The 26,198-nt window shown below is 39.3% G+C and overlaps 1 protein-coding gene across 4 annotated transcripts in view; it reads left to right on the forward strand.

Annotated features, from left to right (window-relative positions):
* Positions 1-26,198, forward strand: part of afap1 (actin filament associated protein 1) — a 100,819-nt gene that overhangs the window by 62,509 nt on the left and 12,112 nt on the right. For 3 of the 4 annotated variants that reach the window (XM_040016800.1, XM_040016798.1, XM_040016801.1), the window contains exons 3-8: positions 539-621; positions 16,361-16,469; positions 16,618-16,829; positions 16,919-17,098; positions 21,162-21,248; positions 22,262-22,337. In XM_040016800.1, coding sequence (XP_039872734.1) covers positions 539-621; positions 16,361-16,469; positions 16,618-16,829; positions 16,919-17,098; positions 21,162-21,248; positions 22,262-22,337 — 747 coding nt within the window. The remainder of the gene's footprint in view (positions 1-538; positions 622-16,360; positions 16,470-16,617; positions 16,830-16,918; positions 17,099-21,161; positions 21,249-22,261; positions 22,338-26,198) is intronic. The other variant, XM_040016799.1, reaches the window with a different exon arrangement.

Raw genomic sequence — 26,198 nt, forward strand, 5'->3', positions numbered from 1 at the left:
ATTTTCCTGCGTGTGTGTGTGTGTGTGTGTGTGTGTGTGTATACACATTTCACGTGTGTGGCTGCCATTATTGAAATAAAATTCAAATGCAAAAACATGTTTATATTAAAATCTGGATGAATCGAACATGAAAAGAAGATATACACAGAAATTTTATTGTATTTTTGTTTCTTGTTTGCATCCTTAAACGCGAAGATTGTTTTAGTGCTATACTGGAAGCCTCAAAACATGAGATTATTCACGCAAATTCATAATGACGTTTCAGTTTTCTATCAACAACAAAATGTCACGTGTAGAAATATTTATTGGAGATTTTGCATTTTAACATTAAAAAAATCCACAAAGGGACCTTGTAATGAGGAGCAGAAGTGAAGCGCATTAAAATCAGAGAAACACAGAAGCACAGTCTATTTGGTTCTATAATTTTAAGAAGGGAAATTATGACATTTTATTTTTTGTCACTACTTAGATTTGACACTAGTGGCACTGTAAAGCATCTTCTTGTTTATATTCATAATAGCCACTTGATTTCTTCTAGAGCCTTCATTCAAGTCAGAGATACACAGCGGACTGCCTGCTCCACCTCAGATGCCACTTCCAGAGATCCCTCACCCCTGGATGGTAAGACTGAAGTTTATTTAGATTTATTAATTTTAGTTCTCTGTAATTTGGCCATGCTGGAACTTATCGCAAGCAGTGCTCACAGTAAGAGTTATACCGAGTTCCAGTATGCGTTCTGGTTGTCTGACTAAAGAGAGTTGTTTCTACAAATACCAGATAGCCCTGCGTCATTCTGCTTCCGCTGCTATGGGTCATCCGCTCAGCCCAGCTGCTTTAATGCAAAACCAAGCAAATCAATGGTGAAGGACAAAAGAATACTTTATTTTCAGGACACTGCTGAGTAACTACATTTTGAGCAATGCAGTGCAAGTCACATGTAATTTATGTGGCATAAGTAAGTGATAAATAAAGGAAAGACAGCTCATTTCCTTTGTCCTGCTATTATACAGGTTACTATACACTCTCCAGAGTGCAAGGACCTAACGTTTCTGTATACGACCCAATTTGATCCCAGCGTTAAATTAAAAGCGACAATATTGACATCCAGGACGAAACTAGAAATTACTATTTTAAATAATACATTAGGCCTTATAAATAAAACATAGCCAATAAATATTGAATATAAAATGATTTGACAACTGTCTATAAAACAATGCACTATTCTTAATGTTAGGTCAGTGTTAGAGTCTTTACTTTATAGTGCTGCTATTTGCAGTTGCACTACTTTCCCCAAACTAGCTAATTTTGTCACATCATCTGTTCAAAGCTGAAAGTTACCTCCCAGTTTGCATTCATTTACAGCATTTCATTGAATTTAGGTCCAATTTCAAATCCCTTTTGGATATTTTTAAATAACTTCATCATGTTAACACTACAGGTATCTTTAACATTCATGCAGGACTGCTTACCAGTAACACACAACTGGTGCTAGTAGAAACTGCAGAGAAATGACCAATAACGCTGACCCTTACCTTCATTATTACCAGATGGTGAACTTGTTAGCAATACACTGAAGTTCTGTGCACAAGTTTTTGTGACACCCTGCACCTGAATGGTGTTAATCACGCAAATGCCAGCGCTACCAATGCAGCAGGACATAGAAACCATATGAGATGTGTTTTACAGTCACTTGTAAAGCAGTTGGAAGGCCTGTCATGGCTTCAGTATGTTTTCCTCTCTCGTACTGCGCCTCACATCGCCATGACGGTCAATGAGGACCGTAACATCTCTGTTAAAACAGTGATGCGTGTGTCATTATTGTGAAAGTGAGATGTGCATGTAAAAAGACCCAGTGTGAAGAATAACAGTGTGTGTCTGCCATTATTGTGGGAACAGATGCCTGTGATAAAAAGCAGGTGGCTGTGATGGCTTGCAAAGCCTTTATTTCATAGCAATAAGCCACAACACCTTGTTCTACATCTTACTCACACACACACGCAGGACACGCACACATTCCAAGGCACAAGGCCTTACAGTGCAGTTTGTAATTAGAACCAGTCGTCAGCCTCAGCCTCCTCTGGTGACCCCAGTGTGTGTCTGGAAATCACAGCCGAGGGTTTCCCAGAAAACTAGGCGAGTGAGGAGGAGGAGTTTCTGATGTTTCTGTGTCTCTGCTTGTTGTCTCTCTTCTCTGCTGCCCCAATCAGAACCAGTAACATAAGAAAATACATAGCAGAGCCTTGCACGACACCCCAGACTCTCGGGCCTGTTCGGTGCTTACCTTACCTTTATTTAAACAAAGCACATAGGCACACAATTACACAACTCTTTCTGTCTTTTATGGGAAGAGTGAAGTTTTTAGCAGGTCTTCATCACTGGCTGAAGGAGACCCACTCAGGACTGGGTTGAGCATTTTGATTTTTAACTTACTTTTTGTTGAATTTTGTATTTGTTGTTTGGTCGAGTGTGTGAGACGGATAAACACTGGAACAGCCTGTAAACACGGTTATAGCGGAAAAAAGACGCCAGCTTCTCCTTGTTTCCCTCCCCACCATTGTGTGTTGCTTTAATTTAAATAAAATGTTTATGTTTTTTTCTGAACGTAGACTACTGCCTTTCTTTCCGTTATGAGTTTGAGTGAATAAATCGCCACGTTTGGGCGCACTCTCAGGAGGGTGCATTTGCTTGCAACTGGAAGAGGATGCCGTTAAACAGTGCTATTATTTCTTCAGTTGACTCCTTCTCTTAGCCTCAACCAGCATTATTAGCAAACTTACTCATGGGCAGATAAATAAATCTCTCTTAGTTGATATATTCGTCCAAAATCATCCAACCATACTTTATACACTTTATCCAACAATATCATGCTCTGGACACTGGCTACTGTGTACAAAGTAATCATAATACTAACGACAGCATAAGCTGTGACAAACATTCAACAGCAAGGATTTTCATCAGCAGAAAAGAAAGCAGCTAAAATATATTAAGTGGTTAAATAGAGCCATTCACATTAGAACAAAACCTCTCTGAGTAATATATGTGCAGGGTTTGCAGAGTCGCAGCAGTAAAGTATAATTCTCATAAATATACTTGGATGGAAACCCAGCTACTGTCTTTTATTTTGTGCCAGCTCTCTGTCTCCCTGTTGCCGTCTCTGCTCTGAAATTACCATCTATCACATTTCCACACTGACCTCTGGAGAAGCTGTCCAGACTGAGGAAAAAAGTGTTGTGCTCCCTTTCTCCACTCTTCATTTCTTGCAAAATTTCCACCGCGTGCAAATGAAACAGCGGACAAACGGTTAAGAGGAAAAGAGAGAGGAGGCGGCTAGAAAGAAAAGAGTAAACAGGGTAGAGAGTTAAAGAAACAAAGATTTCATGTTGATGAAAAACAACCTTGTTAGTCATGAGAAGTTGCAGTTATTTGTGTTATACTGCATCAGTCTTTAGTTGGTCTTGGTGAAGAAGTGGAACATGGACTAGAGCAATCTGGTGAAATAATAGACAAGGAAGACAGTCTCTTTGTGACCCGTCGAGCCTCAAAGCCAAACCGACACTCACGTACACAAAGAGCCTGTGCCTTTAGAAGCTGAATCAGTCCTTAGCTTCCGCATTTTGATTGCTAACAGTTACATAAGGAATACTTAGTTTAGAGTAGCTCACTTGATGTACAATACTTAATCAGAGGACAGTGGTGTTGGAATTTATTACTCAAACACAAACAATATGCAGATTGAAGACTCTTCCAGAATATTCTGCTAGTATATGAAGTGCAAAAGAAGACAAATGGCTTTGCACAGACTTCCACGATAAGTTTATTTACTGCTGAATTGTTCTGGGGTGTGTCATCACATTTAGTCCATTTCAGAACTTATTCGCTTGTTAAAATAATTTTATTTCCAGGTGTTTGTGGCATTTTTTTTCACATCTTAAGGCCTTTGTTCAAGAGTATACAAACTTAGTGGGGCATGTTAACACAGTGTAGCTCTTAGCAGAGCATGACAGTCACATGTGTGACACCCGCTAGCCTTTGCATGAGCAGAGGAAAACAAAGAAACAAAGACATGATGTGTGTAAACTACTCCAATTCTTTCCCAAGGGCAAACTTGTGATTGACTCTTATACACACACACACACACACACACACACACACACACACACACACACACACACACACACACACACACACACACACACACACACACACAGCAGGATATCCACTAACCAAACAGACTTCCACTGGATCCTGTTTTGGTTTATCAAGCTGAAACTGGTCTACTTTGAACCACTATATTGTCTTTCCCTAATTGTATATGCATATAAAGTTGGTCTTTATATATTTATATAAAAGCACAACAAAAAGGGGGTAGTGTCCACTTTAAAGTTTTTCACCAAAACTCCAAAACCACAATGTTAACAGCACTGATTCGTGACAGTGTGATAGGGTTACAAGTCTGAGATGATGGAATAGGCTGTCATCTGGAATAACTTCATTTCCAAGAGTTGAGTGCCAGATAACCCAGAAACTAGAATATCTGTAAACCTACAGAACAATAACACTACTGATCATGTTTTTTCTCAGTATAAATATAACTAAAGTTCAATAATTGTTTGATGCAACAGCACAATATTTTGTCACCTTAAATATATTTATCTGTGTACACTGGACATGTTGGTGATGCCTGCTAATCAAAGACAGACAAAACAACAAAGCAATTTATAGAAAGTTAGAAAATATGCCAAGCCCTTAATCCGTACAAGTAGTGGGTTTGCTGACAGAGCAGCTGAACCCTTTTATGTCAGATTGATCCTTTCCACAACACTCACCTTATAAATCTCTACGTTCCTCCATGGAAGAGGATCACAGCACCATTTTACAATGTGCTACATGCCACATGTAAATGCACAGAAACAGTAAAAACAAGGTCTGGCTCTGATTGGATCATAATGACTAATAAGTATGACAAAATCCCACTGAAGTCCTCTTCTTGTCATCCTGTCACTTTTCATATTCAGGATTTATGTTACATTAATATTTCTCTTTTATCTTTGGCATGAAGTACATTGCAGTCATCAAAAAGCTTGCCGCTTCAGCCACATGAATGGTTTTCATCCAAAATTTGAGCAGTTTAAAGAAGAATACTGGAAAATAAAATGTAAATTGTGCGTGTTTCCATTAAACTCCTTTAAAGAAAACAAATGGACTTCCAGATGGAGAATGGAGCTCCACCCAACATGAAAAATAGTAAACATCTGCCTAAAATGTTTCTGCATTGTTCATGCTTCGTGTTGTCACGTGATGAAAAAAGGAGGTGAGATATTTAAAGTCATCTGTTGTGGCAGTGCACCATTGATTTGTGTTTTTTCTTTTAATTTTAATAGCAATGGAACAAACATTCAGTTTTGATGAATCTGAATTTTAACTTGGGTCTCAAGCTTTTTTTTTTTACTACTCACAACTACTTTTACCAACATTTCGAGCACACAGCAGTGAAGAACTTTTTTGGGTCCAAAACAATTTCCCCAGTTGCTTTGACAGTTCATTCGACATTTATGTTACAAAAAACAGTTAAAGCTGCTCTTAAATGTCCCGCAAGCCCAAGATAAAGGTTTGTGTCTAAGATCCCCACACCACAAAACAAATACTGTAAACCAGAGAGAAGAAGAAAATTCTTAGACTGCAACCTCAAGTGTTAGGAATTTTTTGTTGATTTTTTGAGTTCTAACGTTTGCTGCAGTCACCTTCAAGTCAGGATTCGTTTCCTCGGCTGTATCCTAAGGGCTGCACTGTTCAAGCAGAATGTGAACCAGTCCTCCTGCTAGTTGAAACACAAATGATTTCCATCTGTGTTGATGTTGGAGAACAGTGCCACCTCTCCCTTTCTCCTCTCTTCCCTTGCCTTTCCCCTGACACAGACCCTCCCGCACACCATTAGTTACCCATGTAATGCACACTAAAGTTAGTTGTATCATGCATGAGAAACTCACGCCGAGCATCCCGTTCGTCCGTGCTTCAAGCATTCACGTCACAGAAGTGTGCTCACGTGGTCGACGTGCTATACACGGTAACAGGGCTGCATCATCCGTAGATCCGTATGTCTAGAATTCATTTGGAATTCATTTCCTCCTCTTCTCACTTTGATTCAGACATCCCTCCCTCCCAGGTCTTTTTTAAAGATGGATATTCATCTCAGCACAAATGTAGCTAGTACTATAACCACACAGTCTTCTGTATGGTTATGTATTACTGGAAGTTGTGAGGAATCTTTGTTTTTTTAAACCACCATCTTCTCTGAGTGTTTTTTACTCACTTATAAAACATTGTGTATTGCTGTATGTCTGTGAAGGTTCTCAGTCATCCAGGTCCTCAGAGTCCAAGGAGCATCTGGACTTCTTTAAATTTCCTTGAAGACGTTTCACCTCTCTTCCGAGAAGCTTCTTCAGTTCTAAGAGCGTGGGTAGGTAGAGAATCAATAGGGGGGTCCAAGACCCTCTAGGGGACACTCCCATAGGGCTTAAATCTGGGACTCTTCAACAATTGCTCTTAGAACTGAAGAAGCTTCTTGGATGAGAGGTGAAACGTCTTCAAGGAAACTTAAAGAAGTCCAGATGCTTTTCTTTCCAAGCTCCTTAGACTATATTGCTGTATACTGCCAAACCAAATTATTCCTAGCCTGAAGGGGAAACACTCACCCAACTAAGTGTGTCACTGTACAGTGTCAAGCTACACGGTGCGTGCGTGGCAACAGTTGGATTGCTATCAAACATATTGAGTTGAACCAGCCCTGTTTTACTTTTGTATGGCCTCAGAAATTATTTGTCTTCAGGAGTTTTTCCACGCAGTGTGTTTTTCATTTGGTGCTGATGAATCTGTTTTCATATTTGACTTAATTCCTCTGTGGGGTTTCCCTACTTTGTGGCTTGGTATACCACAGCAAAGCATTTCGTGACATCAGCAGTATTGTGTCATTGACTTGTGACAGGAAATGAAGTTGTTTAACAGATTGTATTGTAAGGTGTCACGCTTTGTCACTGGGATAACCAAACAAGTGGGAAATTGGAGATTGAATAGGTCTTAACTGCAGAAAGCAGTAGGCCTTTGCTTAATGACACATGCACACAACATGGTTAATCTTAAGGGCCAGAACTGTTTCAGTTACTAACACTCTTTGGAAAAAGTCCCCACTGAGTAACTGGAGCATGGATGGAAAACCTATTTCACAACTTTTTCCCCCACTCTAGTGCATTTGAAGGCTTTTTACAATGCCAAGTTTCTTTTTTTTTTTCCTGACACATGATGTGATTGAAGTGACTTAATAAAGCACGGAGGGAAAATTGAGTCTATTTCTGCAGTCTAGTAGAGAACTAACAGAATTTACAGTTGAACCAAACAAAAGTTAGGGGTGCTCGGTAGAAAAATAGCTTTTGTGGTTACTAACTGATAGGTATTTGACTAAGATGCCCATTAACCCATGAATTCATACTACAGTGTACTCTATACACTGTCGGACTATTGTTCAGTGACTCTGATCACAGCATGTATACAAATGGGAATGGTTATTGCAGCATGGAAAATGAATAGCCAAATTCCTTTAGTGGCCTAAAGAGATAGTGGATCTGATTGATAATCCCATGTAGTTCCTGCTGCTATAAATTCACAAGAATTGAATTGAATAAGCCTGAAGAGCTTCTAAATTACAATTTTAGGTTTTCTCTCAAAAGGTTACTGGCAGTATGATATCATGCTTGTAGCTATATAGATATAATTGAGTGATCATGTCATAAAATCAGCCAGTCCATTCAAGGGTTAATCTTAAATACCACACACTTCCTTTTGTGTTTTATGAATTAATAAACATTCAGAGAACTGCTGCATGCGGTGGAGGTGAAGTTTAAACTTACCTTGTATTCAGTTGGCTGTTAGCAGTAGTGACAGCAGCTTGCAGAACAAGGGTGGTCTTTAATCTAGTGTTTTCTTGAAGGCACCACCTAATGGCCATTAAAGAAACTGCTTGTTCGCAGAAGATGTTGCAACCCTATTTTAAAACTCGACAGTTTAGCAGTTAAGTCCTTGGCTCAGTTATCACGGTAATTGTGATTATTTGTTGGAAATAGTCCTGCATAGCCAGACTTTTAACTGGAATGAAAGAAGTCTGGGAAAAGGTCCTTTTGTCTGAGCCAAACGCTGACAGTCGACTGGCAGTATAGGCTAGAGGGGCTGATCATGATAGCATATCATGGTATTGGTACTGAAATGTCATTCTTTCAGAACAGAAATGCAGATGGACCACATAATATCAGGTAATTTGAAAACAATGGGGGACTTATTAGATAGCTTATTGAACAGAAAACACTGGCAAATGTATTTTCCAACTGTAAAATGTTTCACTTTGTTGCAATCAGATTAGTTGAGTTCATACCCAGACAAAGAGCAAATGTGCAGAACACTTCTTTAATATCTCTAAATATTTTCATGAAACTCTGCTTCGCTGAGGTGACTTCTTACTTATTTGCAATACAGAACACTAGATATGACAGGCTGGCCCACCTCATCCTGCTTTCCAAAATTGCAGACCACCAGCTCATGCTGGCTTCCACTGGCTCCTCATTGTGAGGTGAGAGAAATGGAGGAAATGCCCAACCCAGTCTGAGTCTCACTCTGGTTATTTTTTCAGGCAAGGTGGCACTTCCTCCAGTAACGGCACTCTGGTGAATGCACCTGTCCTGCAAAACGCACATTTTACTGGCCCAGCTGAGGCAGGAAAAAGTAAAAAACGATGCGGGGGAAGCAAAGAATGAAGTTTCAAAAATGGGAGTTGTGTGAAAGGTTTTGTTTTGTCAGAGGTAACACTAGCATGGGTGGTTCATGTATAAACAGGGAGCTGGAAATCTTAGATATGTATCACAGAGGCTGGCAGACACTGAGCCTGCAGTCCTATATCCTGCAGTCCTGCAGAGAGTTTTTAGGTTTCGTCCCATATTACTGTGTCTCTTGTTTGAAATGTTTAGCGGTTTGCTAATCACCTGACTTCCAGATTGAGTTCCCCTCTCAAACAATGAAACTTTCAGTGCTGCTACTGGACAGAAGCCACTCCTCTAGCCACCATAATGTATGCTGTGGTTGGTTTCTCACAAAGCTCAAATTGATAACCCAGATGTATTAACAGACATACTGTATGGGAATAACTGAGCTCCTGTTGTTTAGATGCAAACATGAAGAAGAGAAATTGAACTTCATTCAGTTAGAATAGTTGTTTTTTGATTTGACATTGAGCTTTAAAATGCAATCTTTTAAAAGCTAATGATTTGAGGGTTACTTTGAGACAAAGGTGAGGCATACAGGATCAGCCTGAGGCTGATGGTTAACTAGGACAACAGAGTTTTATATTTTTGTCCTTGCTTGCAGTCTGGCATGAATTTTTAACTTGATCATATGCCCAAGCTTCAAAGAATATATGGTGGAAAAGGTGTATGCAAGTGTCCACATTTTGTCCCATCTATTGGTGAATTTTATCTTAAGTGACAATAGTTCAAACTTCGAACATAATGTTTCATCCATCTTCTGTCGCTTATCCTCTTCAGGGTCCCCGGGGGGGCTGGCTACGGTGCTGCTTAAGGTTTCATAATCTTTCAAAATGTTATAGGTGTGCTTGGTAAGACTGCTTCAGTAAATGTAGATTGCAGTGACATCGGAATCTGAGCAGGAGTCTCTGGATAAATAAAGCTGGAATAATCATGTATTCAGCTTCAAATAAATCTCTTTTGGTTTTAAATGTCCCCCAAATTATGGTTACCAAAGTCTTTGTATTTCTGTTACCTTTAGGTTTGAAGTGTGTATGTTTTATGAAGTAGACACTGAAACATTGAATACCCATCAGAGTTGGATAAGCTTCTTTTTTCAAAATGTTTTTTTAAAATTCAGTCAAATCATCACGCCCCCCCCCAAAAAACAAAAAACAAAAAAAGAACAAAAAAACACTGTCTTGGGTAAATGATATACTAAAACACTACCCAGGCCTGTACTTTAGCATTCTCAAGAACCAGATATTTCTAGTGCTTTGGAATATTTTTTGTAACGATGACACAGTGAGAGTTTGGAAGTTCTCCAGGAAGTCAAGTCACTTAGAAAAATCTTTGGAGAAGATTAAAGGAACATTTTACTTCAGTTTTCTGGGTATATTCAATTAATTCTTTCAATTAATGACAAAGCCACGGCTTCTTTAGAATTGTGAAACTGTTCTTTCAAATCTTTTTTGCCATCATGGCCAAACGTTTTGGCAGTGGCTCAAATTTTGTTTTTCATAAACATTTCTCAATCTGTTTCTATGATATACTGATGAACAAACATAAATATTTCTTATGTTTCAGGCCTTTATTAGCCAATAAAACAAAATTCAGTTTCGATAGGGGTGTCACTGTCAAAACCTGTAGCTACTACTGCAGTTTTCCCTTTCCAGATCCTTTCCTAAGGGAGTTGCTTTCGTATGTCCAGTCAGTTTATCCATTCCAGTGTCCTGCTGGCAGCATGGCAGAAACATTATTCAGGTCCAGTCCTCCTACTCAGAGCAAAAATGGATACTTGGCATAAATGTTTAGATGTGAGTTTCAGGTCAGTGCCTGAGCAGCAGACAAACCTCCCACTCAAAGTCTCCAAACCAAGGTCAGGACTTCTTTACCACTATCTAATTACACATTATGACTGTGGAATTCTGGTATTTCGGATCCACATCCATGGACATGAGCTGATGTAGGCCTTGATGGGTCATGAAAACTCCCTTTACAATTTTAATATAATTGCTTTAAGCAAATTGGGAGTTCTTTGCAATATAAAGTATAAGCAACACTATAGAAAGTATAAATATATAAAGTATAAGTATAAAAATAAGTATAGAAATACTGAAAATGATGAAAATAATGAAAATTACTGGTAATAGTGATTGTGCTTTTCACACAATCAGTAACTTTGATGGCAAATTTGTCTTTTCTTTCATTTCACAACTTTGTGTGGAAACCAAACAGATTTTTTAAAAAAAGAATTCAAACTAACATAAAAATAAATAAAAATACAAAACTATAATAGCTCTGACTATGACAATGTAAGCGACTTGGTAGTGGCAAACAAGAACTGCTGGAGTGGAAATCAGGGCCTTTGTGTTGTCCACCCACACAAGCAGCATGAGCTGGGTAACTGGTGCATGTATGTGACTCGCGAGCTATTTCTTCCCCAAACTGTGGTCACCTTTATACTAAGAAAAAGGTGAAATAGCATGACACACAGGCATACACGGAAATTAAAACAACACTCCATAAACATCAATTCATTCCTATGATTTGGTGATTAAGGGATACAAATGACTCACGTGCTCATACACAATTTATTCAGACATTGTTTTAGCTTTGTAAATTAAATTATCATCAATTTTGGCTGTTTTCCAAGTCTCCCTACTTTTTGACAAGTTGATTTTTTTTAATAAAAAAAAAAAAATTTAAAACCTGCAGTCAGCTGAGACTGAAGAAGTTCATCAGATGATGATAAAATAGTAATTAGGTCTATAAAAAACAGCAAAATGCAACACTGCAAATAAGACGAGTCTAGTGCTGCAGAAAAACTGGTGATTAATCACACAGAGAGGGGTAAAATAAACATTTTCTTCCTTATAATTATTTTATTGGTGAGGGCACGCGGTTTACTTCAGAATGCATATTAGCGTTCTGAACCCTTAAACTGAATACATTACTGTCTACTAATAAAGGAGATGTGGAAATTCCTTTAGTTTGTTGTCAGATCAGGGGGATGTTAATTTGATTGATTCAACTGTGTTCTAATTGCTGCAATTCCACTGGTGTAAAATAGACGCATCAGCACATTAGAACCAAGTATTAAAACATACAAATTCTGAAACAGCAAATTAAAACATTCTGCTCATTCTTTTGACATTAATCTCTGTCTCTCTTCCACAGCATGTCTTTATCCTGTCTTCCTTCTCTCTCCCCAACCGGTTACAGCAGATGGAGGTTTCTTCCTGTTAAAAGGGATTTTTTCCTTCCCACTGTCGCCAAAATGCTTCCTCATAGGCGGTCATATGATTGTTGGGTTTTTCCTTGTATGTATTATTGTAGGGTGTATACAATATAAAGCGCCTTGAGGCGACTGTTGTTGTGATTTGGCGCTGTATAAATAAATTGAATTGAATTGAATATTGTGATTTATCCAGGTAAATAGTGAAAACTTTAAGCTTTATATAACGCACTATGACATTCATTTTGCTTTGTAGTACACCCCTCTGAGGGATAATGGGAATTAGACACAGTTGGGAAGAAATAAAACACAGATGCAAACGATCAACCAAATCACAGGAAGTAGAACTGAATATACAGAAAAACAACTAACAAAGTAAGATAAGGAAGTAAGCAACAATACCTAAAGAGAGAAACAAAGGCACAAAAATAAACTTTCTATTGGGAAAATAGAGGGAAAAATCTAACTCTAATTTAAAGAGGAACTAGAACTAAGAACTTAAGATTAAACATTTAAATAAACACTAAAAACCAAATGATAAAAATCTAATATTAAAAACATTATGTTAAGTCACAATCACAACAGGCTGTTTTAGAAATCTGTGGAACAAATGATCTGCCATGTTCTCCATGTGAACATGGAGTGTGTGTGTTTTTCATTTGTTTATGGTTAACAGATGGGTTATATACATTGTGACAACAGTCAGCTCATCTTCATTGTGCTCCTGTATTGCAGTGTAGTTAAGCTTCAGGTCATTTGTGTGATACAGCTAAGATTTTGTGCTGTGACTTGTGTAAGTGCACAGGTGTATATTTGTACACGTGTGTGCGTTTGTGTGTTTCATGTGTGCTAATGCTCTTTCTTCACCTCCAAGCTTGGAGTTGTTGCAGTGTCATGGGGTCACATTCTCGCTGGTGTGATACTGCACTCAGGCAAAATGCTTAGCCAAACAATCGACTTCTGTGTGATTATTAATGGTGTTATTGCTGCTCAAGGGTCTTTAAAAGGAAGTTATTGTGATGTGAGATATGGCGCTGCAGTTTCCATATCAAAAGTCTTTCTCCACCAGCACAAACAAGTCAAGTTTCTAAACCATATATTATTCCCTGTTGTTAGACTGTCTGGGCAGAGTGCTTTCATTCTTTTTCTTTCTCTGCCTTTCTTTTCTTTCTGTCTTCTTCTCCAGGGAGACATTTTTTTCCTTTGTTTTTTTAGGGCTGGGCTAGGGTGGAGAACGCTAGTGTTGCTGGCGTTTAACAGGGCAGCACATCCATGCCAAAAAGTGAGTTCACCAAACTGCTGTTTCCCCAGAGGAGATGCAATAAGATTTCTGCTAGAGGCCCAGCCAGACACTTGACTTATAGATGAAAAAGGAGACGTGGGGAGGATGAACAACAAGGATTAGGGGGTGAGGATGAGGGTGTGTTTGGGGTGAAGAAAAGGAAACTTGGTTTGCTCAACAAAAATGAATTTCAGATAACACAAACTGGATATTTTTTCATCTGAACATTAACAGGTGGATGGGGAACTGTGGTTTGGCTTGAGAAAGGAAAACCTCATGAATGAAAGTGTCAGGTCCCAGAACTTTGAATAATTTATAATTGATTATTTTGTTTTTAAGTGTTTATATTTCATCTTTTCGACCCAAAATGCCTCATGCCAAATGCCAAAGGCTTAATCTAAAAGCGTGTGGACAAAGGCAACAGCAAACTATAAAACTCTCACCAATAAAACTCATCTATATATACTTTACTCGTTACTTGAAAAAAGTAATCAGATTACAGTAACGCGTTACTGCCCATTTCTGGTGTTAGTGACGTGTTAAACGTTTTACGAGCATTGACACTAGGGCTGCACGATTAATCGTTAGAAAATCGTGATCTCGATTCATACTTATGTGCGATCTCATTTCCAAATGACAACGATTTAAAAAAAAAAAAAAAAAAAAAAAAAGACGACGATTGTACCGCATTTTGATCCGGGACGTACTCTGCATGAAAACAAGCGCTCACTCTTCCTGCTCAACAAATGACAAATAAAAACAAATTAAGCCTACGTGAAAGTGGCAAAAACTGCAGTCCTTCGAGGTGCCTTTTGAGGCTGGCTTCAGTCAATTTCCATAGACTCCGATGTTAAAATGCCTATCTTTGCAGCAGTGAAAAGCAAAAGTACAAAAGTGATGTTGTACTTCCTCCCCTTCATAACAAACCCGAATGGGCTAAAAAGTTATTTTTATAACTACCTGTATCTGTTGGATCCTTTTGGAGCATTTTAGAAGGGATTATTTGACTAATTTCAAATATATAATTTCTATATATATTCTAGAGATACTAGAATATAAAAATGACGAGCAGGATACTCATAACAGATTGGCTTTTTCTTGGCATCTTAATTCACTAATAGACATGTACAACCAAAATTCAATAGTGCTCTTTCATTACAGAAATGCCATAATTATGACCAACGCTGTGATGTTGGACGGTGCACTGTCATATTGTAGTGACACACACTTTCTGTGCTTTGAAGAAGTTGAGAGCATGAGCCAAGTCCTTTTTATGTCCCAGGTTGCTACAGTAATGGGTGCTTACATCAATGCAGCCCTGACACCTGATTGGGCCGGCTGTAACCTATGGCCCATAGCACGTAGACTTAGACTGCACTTATGATGTTTCTCCCATCTATAACTGGAAAATCGGCAATACCATCAGTAAAGAAAATAAAAAGGGAAATCAAAGAGGTTTTCCATAAGTGTGCAGCCATAGCAGCCAGGCTTGGTCTTTTTTAAAAGTGCTTTCAGGGACGCTTAGAGTGTGGCCTTATAAGGTCTTTACAACTTGACAACATGTCATGCACTTTCAGTTTCTCTGGCTTGTATTCTGTGTAGGCTGCTTATTAAACTGAGGCTCTAGAAGAAACATTAATAAGCTATGCTACACTCACCTGGGTCATATTAGTGATTTAAAAGAAGGGTTATGTTTTTAAAGCGTTATGAAAACATCTATATTACTACTTATGTGACATCACCAACATCAAAATAGAGAACCTCAGAATCCATTAAACACAACAAGGACACACTCATCAAAAAGCTGTTCCACAGAAGTCGTAGCACTCCATGGGGAACTTTCAAAAACTCCCAACTCCACAGCAATGGAAAAAATATATGTACATTGACGTATGCCGGCCACTAAGCTATTTGTTCCAGTGTTAAACCACATTATCAGATTTGATGTTTGTAGCCACAGTGCTGTTTTAGTACGAGGTGAAATGTCTGAGAAGTGCGACGCAGCCAAGATGGATCACGTCAGGCTGCGCAGTTGATCCCTCACCCTGTTGACTAGATTTGTAGGACTGTGCAGTGCCAACGAGAACACGTCCAAACAAAGCACGTCTCACCCCCACCCTTCAGCTTCACTGCTCATGAGCTCTGCAGTATAATGGCATGAAAATATTTTAACTCCATTTAAGACCACAGTTAATCATTGTGGAATTATGTCAGTATCTTTCTGTTGGTATAATTTCAGCCATTTTTAGTGTCTTTAACACAACTTCGGATTTGATTTCTTTAACTGACACTTTCTTGTTTTCTCTTTCAGACACTGTCTAATTATATTGTCTCGTCTTTCTACCTAATATTTTCTGATTTTGACCTGAAAAGTGAAAGACTCCTCAGCAAAACAACGGCAACCACTGTGCCTCTGTTTTGCTCTGTTAGTGTCTATTAAGTGACACTTAGTAATGAAGTAGGCTCAATGCTGCACTGATAACATTGTTAATGGCTTCCTCTAAGTTGTCTTGGACCAGAAGAATATCTCCTTCTTCATGTTACAGCAGCTAATTACTTCCTTTTTGTAGTTCTGACAGTGATTAAAGGCAGATGGGGAGATTAATCATTTTGAATTATCATCACCACCTTTAAAGACTGAAGACAAAAGATCATGGCTGGTATCCTTAATTCCCCTTTGTGTTTGAGGCATGATGGATCGAGTTTTGTATGAATGAGAATGTATGAAAATATTGATACATTTGAATGTAAAACTGGTCTTTTATCTCCTCTCATTATTGATGATGAGAGGAAATAAAGGAAATAATCCCAGGAATAGTGTATAGCATTTTTGTTTGAAAAAACATCTCTGCACAGAAGAGCCAGGCGTCATGAATGAAAGCAATTGATGTGCCTGGTGAGTGTTAATGTAGAGGGCTGTTGTTTTGTCAGTTGAATTGCAAGTGCTGAAATGATTGAAGGTTCTAGACCAGATCAGTTCAGTGCCATGTTTCAAAGCAGCTAAAATGTCATTTGAAGTTTCATTATTAAAAGTAGAGGAAACCTGTGTTCACTCTGCAGACTCCAAATAACGGGCCCCCTCCCCTGCCCAGCTCATCTCTTCCAGAAGGCTACTATGAGGAAGCGGTTCCTTTAGGTCCTGGAAAGGCTCCAGAATACATCACCTCCAGTAAGTGACAAGCTAATGTATAAAACACATCAATCATGTAACAGTAGTTATGTTACAGACTTCTGAAGAAAAAAGTGAGTGTGTCCCAAGTTTTTGCGTTACCTGATTTGAATATAAAATGAAGGGCAGTCTATTCATGCCCTCTCAGACTATGACTCGGATGCCATGAGCAGTTCCTATGAGTCGTACGATGAGGAAGAGGAGGATGGGAAGAGCCAGAAGATGCGTCACCAGTGGCCCTCTGAGGAAGCGTCCATGGACCTCGTGAAGGACGCCCGGATTTGTGCATTCCTGCTGCGCAAGAAGCGCTTCGGCCAGTGGACCAAACTCCTATGTGTCATCAAAGACAACAAACTGCTGGTGAGAAACACTCAGGCATGTTACTGTCTGTGTACGTACAAATGGTGAGCATAAACTGCACTACAAACAGAATCTTTCTCTCCATGCAGTGTTACAAATCCTCCAAAGACCACACTCCCCAAATGGAGCTGAACCTGTCAGTGTGCAGCATCACACACATCCCTAAAGATGGCAAGAAAAAGAAGCACGAACTAAAGATTGTCCACCAAGGTGCAGACGCCCTGGTGCTGGCTGTGCAGAGCAAAGAACAGGCCGAGGAGTGGCTTAAGGTACATCAATAAATCTCAAAACTACTGCTTTTACCATCACACTGGATAGAGACGGTGTTTGTTTGAACTCTTTTTCCCATAAAGATGGAATTTGTACCAATAATGACGAGCTTTGACATCTTTATTGATATGTATCAATAAAGTTGTGGTTTGACGACCATTAGAATAGTTTCCGGATTTTTCAAGGGTGCACACCCAGTCTTTTTTTTTCTACTCAAACGACTCAGTTGAGAAGAGAACTTCAAAGGTTATGCCTGGTAGGCTTTTAAGGGGTAAAGAGTTAATCAGTAGATAAAGAGCATTCTGTGTGGCCCAACTTTGAAGCTGACAAGAACACCAGTGCAACATACTAGCTTTTCTTGGAGCTTTACTAGCTTTACTTGATTGCTGAACATCTAAAATATCTTGGGATCAGCCTTTAAGTTGCTTTCACATGTTTTAGAGAGTGGGTTCAAGTTACTTTTAAAGAATAAAGGGTGTAACTGTCTTGGCTTTCTTCCTCAGGATGGGCCTTTTCCTCGTATTGTATGACTGGTTTGTTGTGAACAGGTGGTTCTGCTGGTTTCTCTCTCATGTGGAGATGTTTGGTTTGCAGTCCTCTGAGTCCTTTCTTCTGCTTCTCTCTCACAGACTCCCCCCCTTCCTTCCCCTGTCTTCTCTTTCACTCTCTGATCTTTCCTTCTGGCAGCTCAACAAGTCCACAAAACAAACCCGCCCCGCTGACATCAAATAAGCTCCGGTACTGCTTTTCTATCCCTGCAACCATTTGTTGTTGGAGAGCACCTCTGTGCTCTGTCTGTTTCAGTTACATTGATGGTGGGTGTCATCTGGTCTTTTTGTTTTAAAAGGAAACCCCCACCCCACATTCTTCCCTCTCATCTCTGCTCCCTTCAGATCTCATGTGTATCTCCTGAAATTTATGGTTTCTCAACAACCTATCGTGTGCTATTTTAAGATGCCTCCTAGCGCATTTGTGTGATGGTATTTTTTATAAACATTTGTGGCCTCCAGCAGTTCCAGTGGACTTTTAGACTTGAATATGTGATTTGTCTTCTTGTTTTCCTCCTTGTTAAGAAAACAATCCCTCAAGCATATTTTCCCCATGTACTGATGGAAACACCAGTCTTACTATATGCAGTGTTTCCTTTTGGTCTTTCTCTGGAAGTTTCAGCTGTAGCATGTTTATTGCAGTCAGGAAACAAAGACCCAAACAGTTTGGATTTTTTCTTCTTGATTCAATTACTTGCTCGGCATGGTAATTAGATGTTGTTTATTGATTGGCTGGTGCAGGTAACCTCATCGGGGGGCTGAAGTATCTGCAGGCGGTTTCAACCAGACCCATGAAAATATACAAATCCCTCAACCATCCGAGTGATGGTAATGAGTGCACAAATTGTTGCTTGGAGAAACTGGGTCTGGACACATATTTAGTCAGGTGTCGGGATTGTGGAAACAAATTGAACTGATAGTGCCGTGGCAGGTATTTTGTAACTCTAGCAATTGCTCTGGGATTTTTTGTTTACTTAATTGATGCACATGTAGTTCGTCATGCCACTACAGTTGGCTTTGTTACATGCAGGGTTACGTTCCTTGGCTGGTCTGTGTTCCCTTCAGCTGTGGGGTGTGTAAGAGTGGCATCAAGTCACACAAAGTGGATATGTCCCAGTGTGTCTGCTGCCCCCCTCCCTCTTTGTCTCTTTGTGGTTGCCACAACTGAACATGCAGACTACAATTCAAAACTGCTGGACAGGACAGGTTATTAAAAGAAGAAGGAAAAAATAGTAATTGAGACTGTTTTTGGATATTTTAAGTATTCGTTGTTCCCCCTTAAATTTATTTTTGTCTCTTGAGCTTTGTGTTTTTTGTCCACCTCTCACAAGCTCATCTTTTACCCAGAGAGACATTGAGCTTCAGTAACAGTCATTCTTGAATATTATTGATCTGAATCAAAGAAGTTCAAATTTATTTGGATATTTTTCCCCCACTGGCCAACAGTGAAATAGAAGTCAGCATGAAGTCAGCATGTGAAATAGAAGTCATCGGATTCAACAGAAGGAGCAGCCCTGCTTTGCTCCACAAAAGAAGGAGAGGAAAGAAATGAAAGAAAGCAGGGTGAAGGGAAAGCTGGGAGAGTACCTGAGGCTTTCCAAAGCCCATAGTTTACAATAATGACTCTCCCAGACCCTGTAGGCTAACGATGTGTTTATGGAGCACACATGTCCATATTGTGTCATTGCTTCATTTTCCTTTTCAGTGTTTTTTAATTGTATGGATTCCCCACGCCCTAACTCCTTCTTTGTCTTCATCTTTGCCTGCTGATATAGTCTGACCTCATTTCTTTGTTTCGCTGACTGACTAACTTCTCTTTTCTTTTCTTTGCCTGCATAAATTTTGGGGGAAGTAAGTGGAATGTGCACTGTTAGTCACAGCTTATCTGCTCAAGTTTCCATTACAGTCCAACCCCTTGTGCAAACTCCTTGACAGTGTATGGTTGTCCTGTGCATGGCAATGCCTTCATCACTTTCAAGATAAGCATTTACAATACATTTATAGCTTGAGCTGTAATGCAACTATTCCAGCATGAGCCTTTAAAATAGGCCTCAATGAATTGTAAAAAAAACAAAAAAACAAAAAAACCAAACAAACCCTGAGACAGACAGATTAGTTTATTTTTAGTTTTGTTTTTGTTTTTTTGCATCAATTGGATAAGTGCTGCCAAAAGCAATCACTCAGAAAACAAAAGGTTTGTGTTGGTTGATTATATCATTTTTTTCTTTTATCTTTTGCCAGACAAACAAACAGACAGACAGACAGAAAACTTTATTTCAAATCCCTTTTAACAGGAAGAGAACCAGGGTCATGGAGGGATAGCCATTTGTAGGTTTGCAGACATTGTAAAGAATGGGTTTCACGTCTATTAAATGCTTCAAGTTGCTTCATCTGTAAAGAAATCAAGCTGTTTTTATACCATAAAATTGCAAAATGTGCACTGCAAGGAGGTGAACAAGCAATGAGCAACAAGTCATCAGTCAACACTATTTTCTTTTTTATTGCAAGTTGTGTTTCAGCACCCATAGTTATAGCCTCCAGTCTCACCACCTCCTCCTTTTGATTTGTAGTGCATTATCAGACCTACGTAGTACACTGGCATGGCAGCAAAAGCTCTCCGAAGGAAAGATAGACATGATGTTGCTGTCTATCCCATTCTCTGGCCTCTTAGCTGCTCTCAGAGCCAAACCCATGGAGCCACAGCCTGTCATTTCCCCCACGAAACCCAGTTATGCTCCTTCCAAGCCAAAACCAATGAGTTGAGGAGCCCAGCGCAGCCAGAGATGGTTCAGACGAGTGGGAGTTTGTTTGTGTGTGTGTGTGTGTGTGTGTCTGCATGTGTGTCAGGGAGTGCATTAGCCAACTTGCGCACACAGCGGTTCAACTGAAATCTCATTTTGCTATACCCACTGTTCATCTGCACTCTCTGTCACTGCCACATGTCTGGGATTGCCAGATCCCATGGTGGGTTGCCAGGTCAGACATCCAATGAGGTCATGGTAAAGCACGCTGGCGCCCTATTCACAGCTCTGCAGATCTCATTCACCCCTACTGGACCTTATTGTGTATGGATTCCATGAATGCAGGCAAAGTCTTTGTGTCTCATGTTTGTTACAGACCTGCCAACCCCCACCCCACCACCAACTACTGCCACACACCACATGCATGCATGCTCTCCCTCCTGCAGTTCATGCACTGCTTGTTGCTCCCTTGGCTGTGATTCAGTAGCATGATGAGATGTGAGAGAGTTCACCATACATGTGGCCTGCATTACCCCAGTCAAACCTTCTAGACTGAAGGAATGAGCTTCTTAATCATGTGGCAATTCAGCGAGGAAATATTTTAGGATTTTTAAATTAGGAATCCACCCACATGGTATGATCAGCAGTCAGGAGCCGTTACAGATGGCGGCATCTGATCTCCCACAGCGGCAATCAAATGTGTGACTGTGGACTTGTTTAATGTGAATGGCAGCCACGTTAGCTAATGGCGTATTTCCTTGTGGTGTTCCTAGGTGATGAGAGAGGTGTGTGTTAATGGGAGCATAGATTTGGATGGAGTTGGATCTGGATCTCCAGTTCATAAACCTGAACTGGAAAAGGTAAACAGAACACACTCACACTGATAGATGATAGTCATTTTAACAGCTTGTTGTATTTTGTTATTAAGCGTTGCTTTTGTAGGGTTTGAATCAGGTTTCAGGTTGGTAGAAGATTTGCGATTTGCGGTTTTATCTATCTATCTATCTATCTATCTATCTATCTATCTATCTATCTATCTATCTATATATATATATATATATATATATATATATATATATATATATATATATATATATATATATATATTGTGCGTGATGTCATTCAGATGGTACCTTAATTTATTAGCCTTGGCTTACTATTATTTGTGCAATAGATAACTTCATGGAATAGCAGTGTTTTGAATCAAATATCTGTCTTCCCACTGTAATTAACACCAGTTTAGTTTAATAAAATGTGCTTCCAGTGTCAATAAAAGGTTACACGTACTTAATCTGTTAAACCAGGATTTGTTGCTGTTTTTTGAAGCAGACACTTGCTTCTTATAAGCAATTTTCTTTTTTTTCTGTTGACACACTACTGCCTTTCCAATGAACACAGGAAGGAGAAAGATGACATAAGGCTATTGGCCTTAGCCAATAAATTTTCAAACGTCAATAATAGATTATTTGGTTCCAAAACCCCTTAGATGAATGTATTCTTGTAGACATAACCTTGTATTTTCAAAATCACAGTATGTTTTCAGGCGGTGTCTAAAAACATTTACTTCTATATGGCACAGACAGGAAATTTGGCTTTCATGGGAAAAAGCAGGTAAAATCACTGTGGACAAACTGCACTCGGCACATGTATGTGTGCCTGACAAACCTCTTCCAACTTGGCATGGCAAACGTAAGCCCAGCCTAATCTCATCTGTAACATGTTGCAGATGTTACTGCAGTGTAATTAGCTGTGTTGATTAGCTTCTTGACTTGTCTGTCCTCAGGAAAGTACAGTTTTGTTCACTATGTACCTTCCTGTACACCCATTCTTTTCTTTCTTCTTCTTTTTTTCTCTGTGGTTGTCCTGCCTCCAGAAGACATCGTGTGACAGGCCAAGCTCAGATGGGGAAGCAACCCATGAGAACGGTCACAGCGACTGCAAGGACCAAGGTGAGAGTCACAACGACAGTTGCTACCAGAAATGAATCATTTTCATCCATTTTAGTTTGTGCTTAAAACAAAAAGGTCTGAACAATCTCTGTGTTATGAGTAACAACAACTACAACAACTGCAATTCTGGATCTCTGGTCAAGGTGAATGAAGACCAGTAGTTGCCCTTTATGGTGCCAAACAGAAAGTATCTTTTCATCTGGATGCCATGGATTAAATAAAATCAGCTTTGAGCTTGCATGTCAACAGATCCATGACAGATGAACAATCTAATGAAGACTGTGTGATTGAGCTAAAAGCTTGTTTTCATAGTGCCATTCCGATCACATTGCATTCACATAGTACCTTTAATCATAGCCCCATGGCACAGTACAACATCAATAATAAAATTCAGTGAGGGACAGGAGTTATTAAAACTGGTGTTTCTTGGAACCGTAAAGAATTGTTCTCAGGCTGAATGGCTGTCTTTCTCACGTAATCTCCCTCATAATTCAGAGAGGAATCTCCGCAAGCTGTGGAAAGGTCAGCCTTTATTGAAGGCTGAAGAATGAGCATTTGGATTTATTTAACATGCTTTTACATGGGGATGGTCTTTCCTCACTCAACTAAAAGCCAAAACAAAGAGATACTGTTGAAATATTCTCAGATTATTTACCGTGTGTTTTCTCAGCTGGCAAAATTCTTCTGGGAGAGAAAACTCATTTTACTTGTCAGCTCAGTTATTTGGATTGTCAACTAAAATTTAACACTCTTATTTTTTTGCTCTGTTTAGATTGGTGAATTTTTCCAGAATTGTATCTGAAACAAATTTCCCACCAGCAGTTGATTTAAAGTCTAACAACCAATTGGGTTTCGAGATTTGAAAACATTTGGTTGTGCAAGACATTTTTCTGTGTTGCTTCCGTGAAATTATGAGATCTGGGGTAATATCCAAGATGTGTACTGAAAAAAGAGTGCATCTTTGAACAATGAAGTACGCTTTGTGGTGGTTAGAATTAATTGGATCCCAAAGACCTACATGCTGTTACTGACTCTATGATAATTTGCTATATAGTAAACATTAGCATTCCATTAATAATAATAAAAAGATCTCTCTCTCTCTCTCTGTCTGACTGTTTTAGCACAGCTTTTCCTTTGCTGCACTACATTTACTCAAATTTAGAATATAGGTCCTCAGCCCTGCTTATAAATAAGTTGCTATTATTTCAACCTGGTCCTGTGATCTCCTTTCCTGGTGAGTTTATGAACTCAGTCACTTAATTTGGGTCAGATTGAAAACAGCATTTATTTGATCAATCTGGTCATTGTAAGAGCCATAAAGGGGCATTATTCATTATACGGTCATTGGTTAATGACCTATGATTGAAAAATTGCTAGTAAAAATTAGCATGTGGCATCAGGGTCAGATCAACGCCTCATTCTGGTTTCAAAACACCACGATGGTGTCATGGTAGATTTGTCTTTCACGCTGTCCACGATACTAACCCAGAAAGAGGGAAGAAAAATGAATCCACTTCCACTCCAACAGTAGTAAAGTGCATAACATAGTTTTAGAACCAACATTGTGAGAAAATAATTCAGCGACTACCAATGTTCCCTCTAATTTTTCACGTGTCTGAGCGAACACACAAACTCCCTGAGCGACATCAGACGTGTGCACTGTGGTCACGCCAGCATCTAATCCATCCAAGTTACATGGTTTATTAAAATAATCAAATTACAGCATTTACATTTATGTTAGACTACTTTTAAACTGCTTCAGCCCATTTACAATGAAAATGTAAAAAAAAAATTAGCCATTGGCCTGTGTAGTATGTTAACACTATTGGAAGTAAAAATGACTTGAACTCCAATTTCGAAAAAAAAACCCCAACTTTCTTTTTCTTTTTCTTTTTATAAAGCTCTGACTTGTATTATGAGTCTGTGGTCTGGGAGAGAGTCCTGTAACTCTCTGTATAATTATATAGTTACTCCTCAAAAAAGTAACTCAGTTTGGCAAACAAAGTTTTTTGCAGCTATTTTTTTAAATGCAGCCGAGGCCTTTTTAAATAAACATTTCAAACTATTTACAGAACAATCAGCTGTTCTGCATCAAATCTGATGCCACACAAATCATTTGTGTCACTCCAAAAAATAATTTCTGTCCACTATGAGATAAAGGAGAACAACAGCCTGATACCTGCAGGCCTGACAACAGGAGATGTATCACTCCTGTAACACCTGTAACATTCAGCAGTCGCCTCATTGTTCTGACGCACACAACAAATATATTGACTACACTACACACTAACTACACAAGATTTGAGCTAAACGTCTCAAATCTCTCACATCTCAAAATACCGCCGTCACTCCTAAAATTTCCCCCCGTTTCTAACTAGATGCCACGTTGCCATACCATTTTTTGATTGGTCGACATGGTACTTTTTTGGACGAATAGGAAAGAGAGGGGGGGGTGGGGGTTTGTTTTTGCTCACATACAGAGAGCGCTTTCGAGCCTTTTTCCATATAAAACGCCGTTTTTACCGTTTCTTCCCACAGTAAATATAAACAATGACAGTATTCAGGAAGAAAACCAAACATTGCATATTTTTATCACAACTCTGGTTTTACGTGGCCGATCAACACAATTTAAAAACTGGTAGAAAGTCCACACTTTTTCCGTCAATTGTTCCGTCTGTCCTGCTCACATCTCCAATGGTTGTACACGTTGTCATTAACGTGGCTTCACTCCACATCAGCCACTCCGCTTTGCTAGTTAAAACGCCAGTGTCGGCACATAAGGACGCTGTCATAGCCTGTCAACCACGTTGATTGGCTGCGTATACAAATGTGAATCGCATTATTGGCTGGACTATGGGATAAGGTGGCATCGTTCTAATCCCATACGGGAGCAGCCAGTCACTTACTGACTAACACTGCAAAACAGAATTGTTAAAGTTTTATTTTCAATTCAGGTTAGATTTTTTTGTGTGCGCAGAAACCGTGCCTGCAGTGCGCAATTGCGCACGTGCGCAGCTTAGAGGGAACGTTGGCGACTATTAATGTGACTTCTGTCACACCAAAATTTATTGCAAACCATGTTTAAAGTCTTCAGGAAGTTTTGGATGTGGTTTTTCTCTGACTGATTGGGGCAGAATTCACATATATTAATCATGCAGTATCGTCACAGCAACATCATCAGCTGTAATAATTGCCAAAAAAATAGTTAGTAGTTCTCATCCTTTGCTCCTTCTCTTATTCAGTCCAAGAACTCTCATAATCTTAATCAGCCACATTCTTTCCATGGCTGGTAACAAAAAAAGCTGATTTACTGGAATTAAATTAGCCTGATCAGAGTTTTTTTTTAATTACTTTTACAACTGTGTGTCTACGCTCCACCTCAGCCCTGCATTGTGTCTTTCTATTCTTTTGTTATTGCAAGAAAGACCCTGCATCTTAAATTGACTGCAGACAGCTTACTGTTTAATTAAGACAGTTGCCATGGTAATTGTCATCTTGCATTCGGGGAGGAAAATGCAATGTGGGAAAAATACCAAATCAGGAATTTTTGACTGCAAAGAGGAAGTTAACACAGGGAGTTGCTGTCATTATATCATATCAGTTTGGACTGCTATTCACTGTTTTCAGCAGCCAGGTGCTGATTCCTGTTAAGTATTAATGGGTGTGTGTGTGTGTGCAAGTGCAAGTGCAAACTAGCCTCAGTGATTATACAGATCTCACATGTGTGTTTAGAGTCAGTCCAGACGTTGGCTATGACATAAGTGAAGGGGAATGCTTTATATTTCCCTCCCCCGCTTGTTCTCCACTGTCTGTTTTGCCTCGATGTCTGACAGTACAGAGAGGTTAAAAGTCAAGCTTTTT

Source organism: Simochromis diagramma, unplaced genomic scaffold (genome assembly GCF_900408965.1).
Source record: "Simochromis diagramma unplaced genomic scaffold, fSimDia1.1 OVJJ01000695.1, whole genome shotgun sequence".
NCBI lineage: Eukaryota > Metazoa > Chordata > Actinopteri > Cichliformes > Cichlidae > Simochromis > Simochromis diagramma.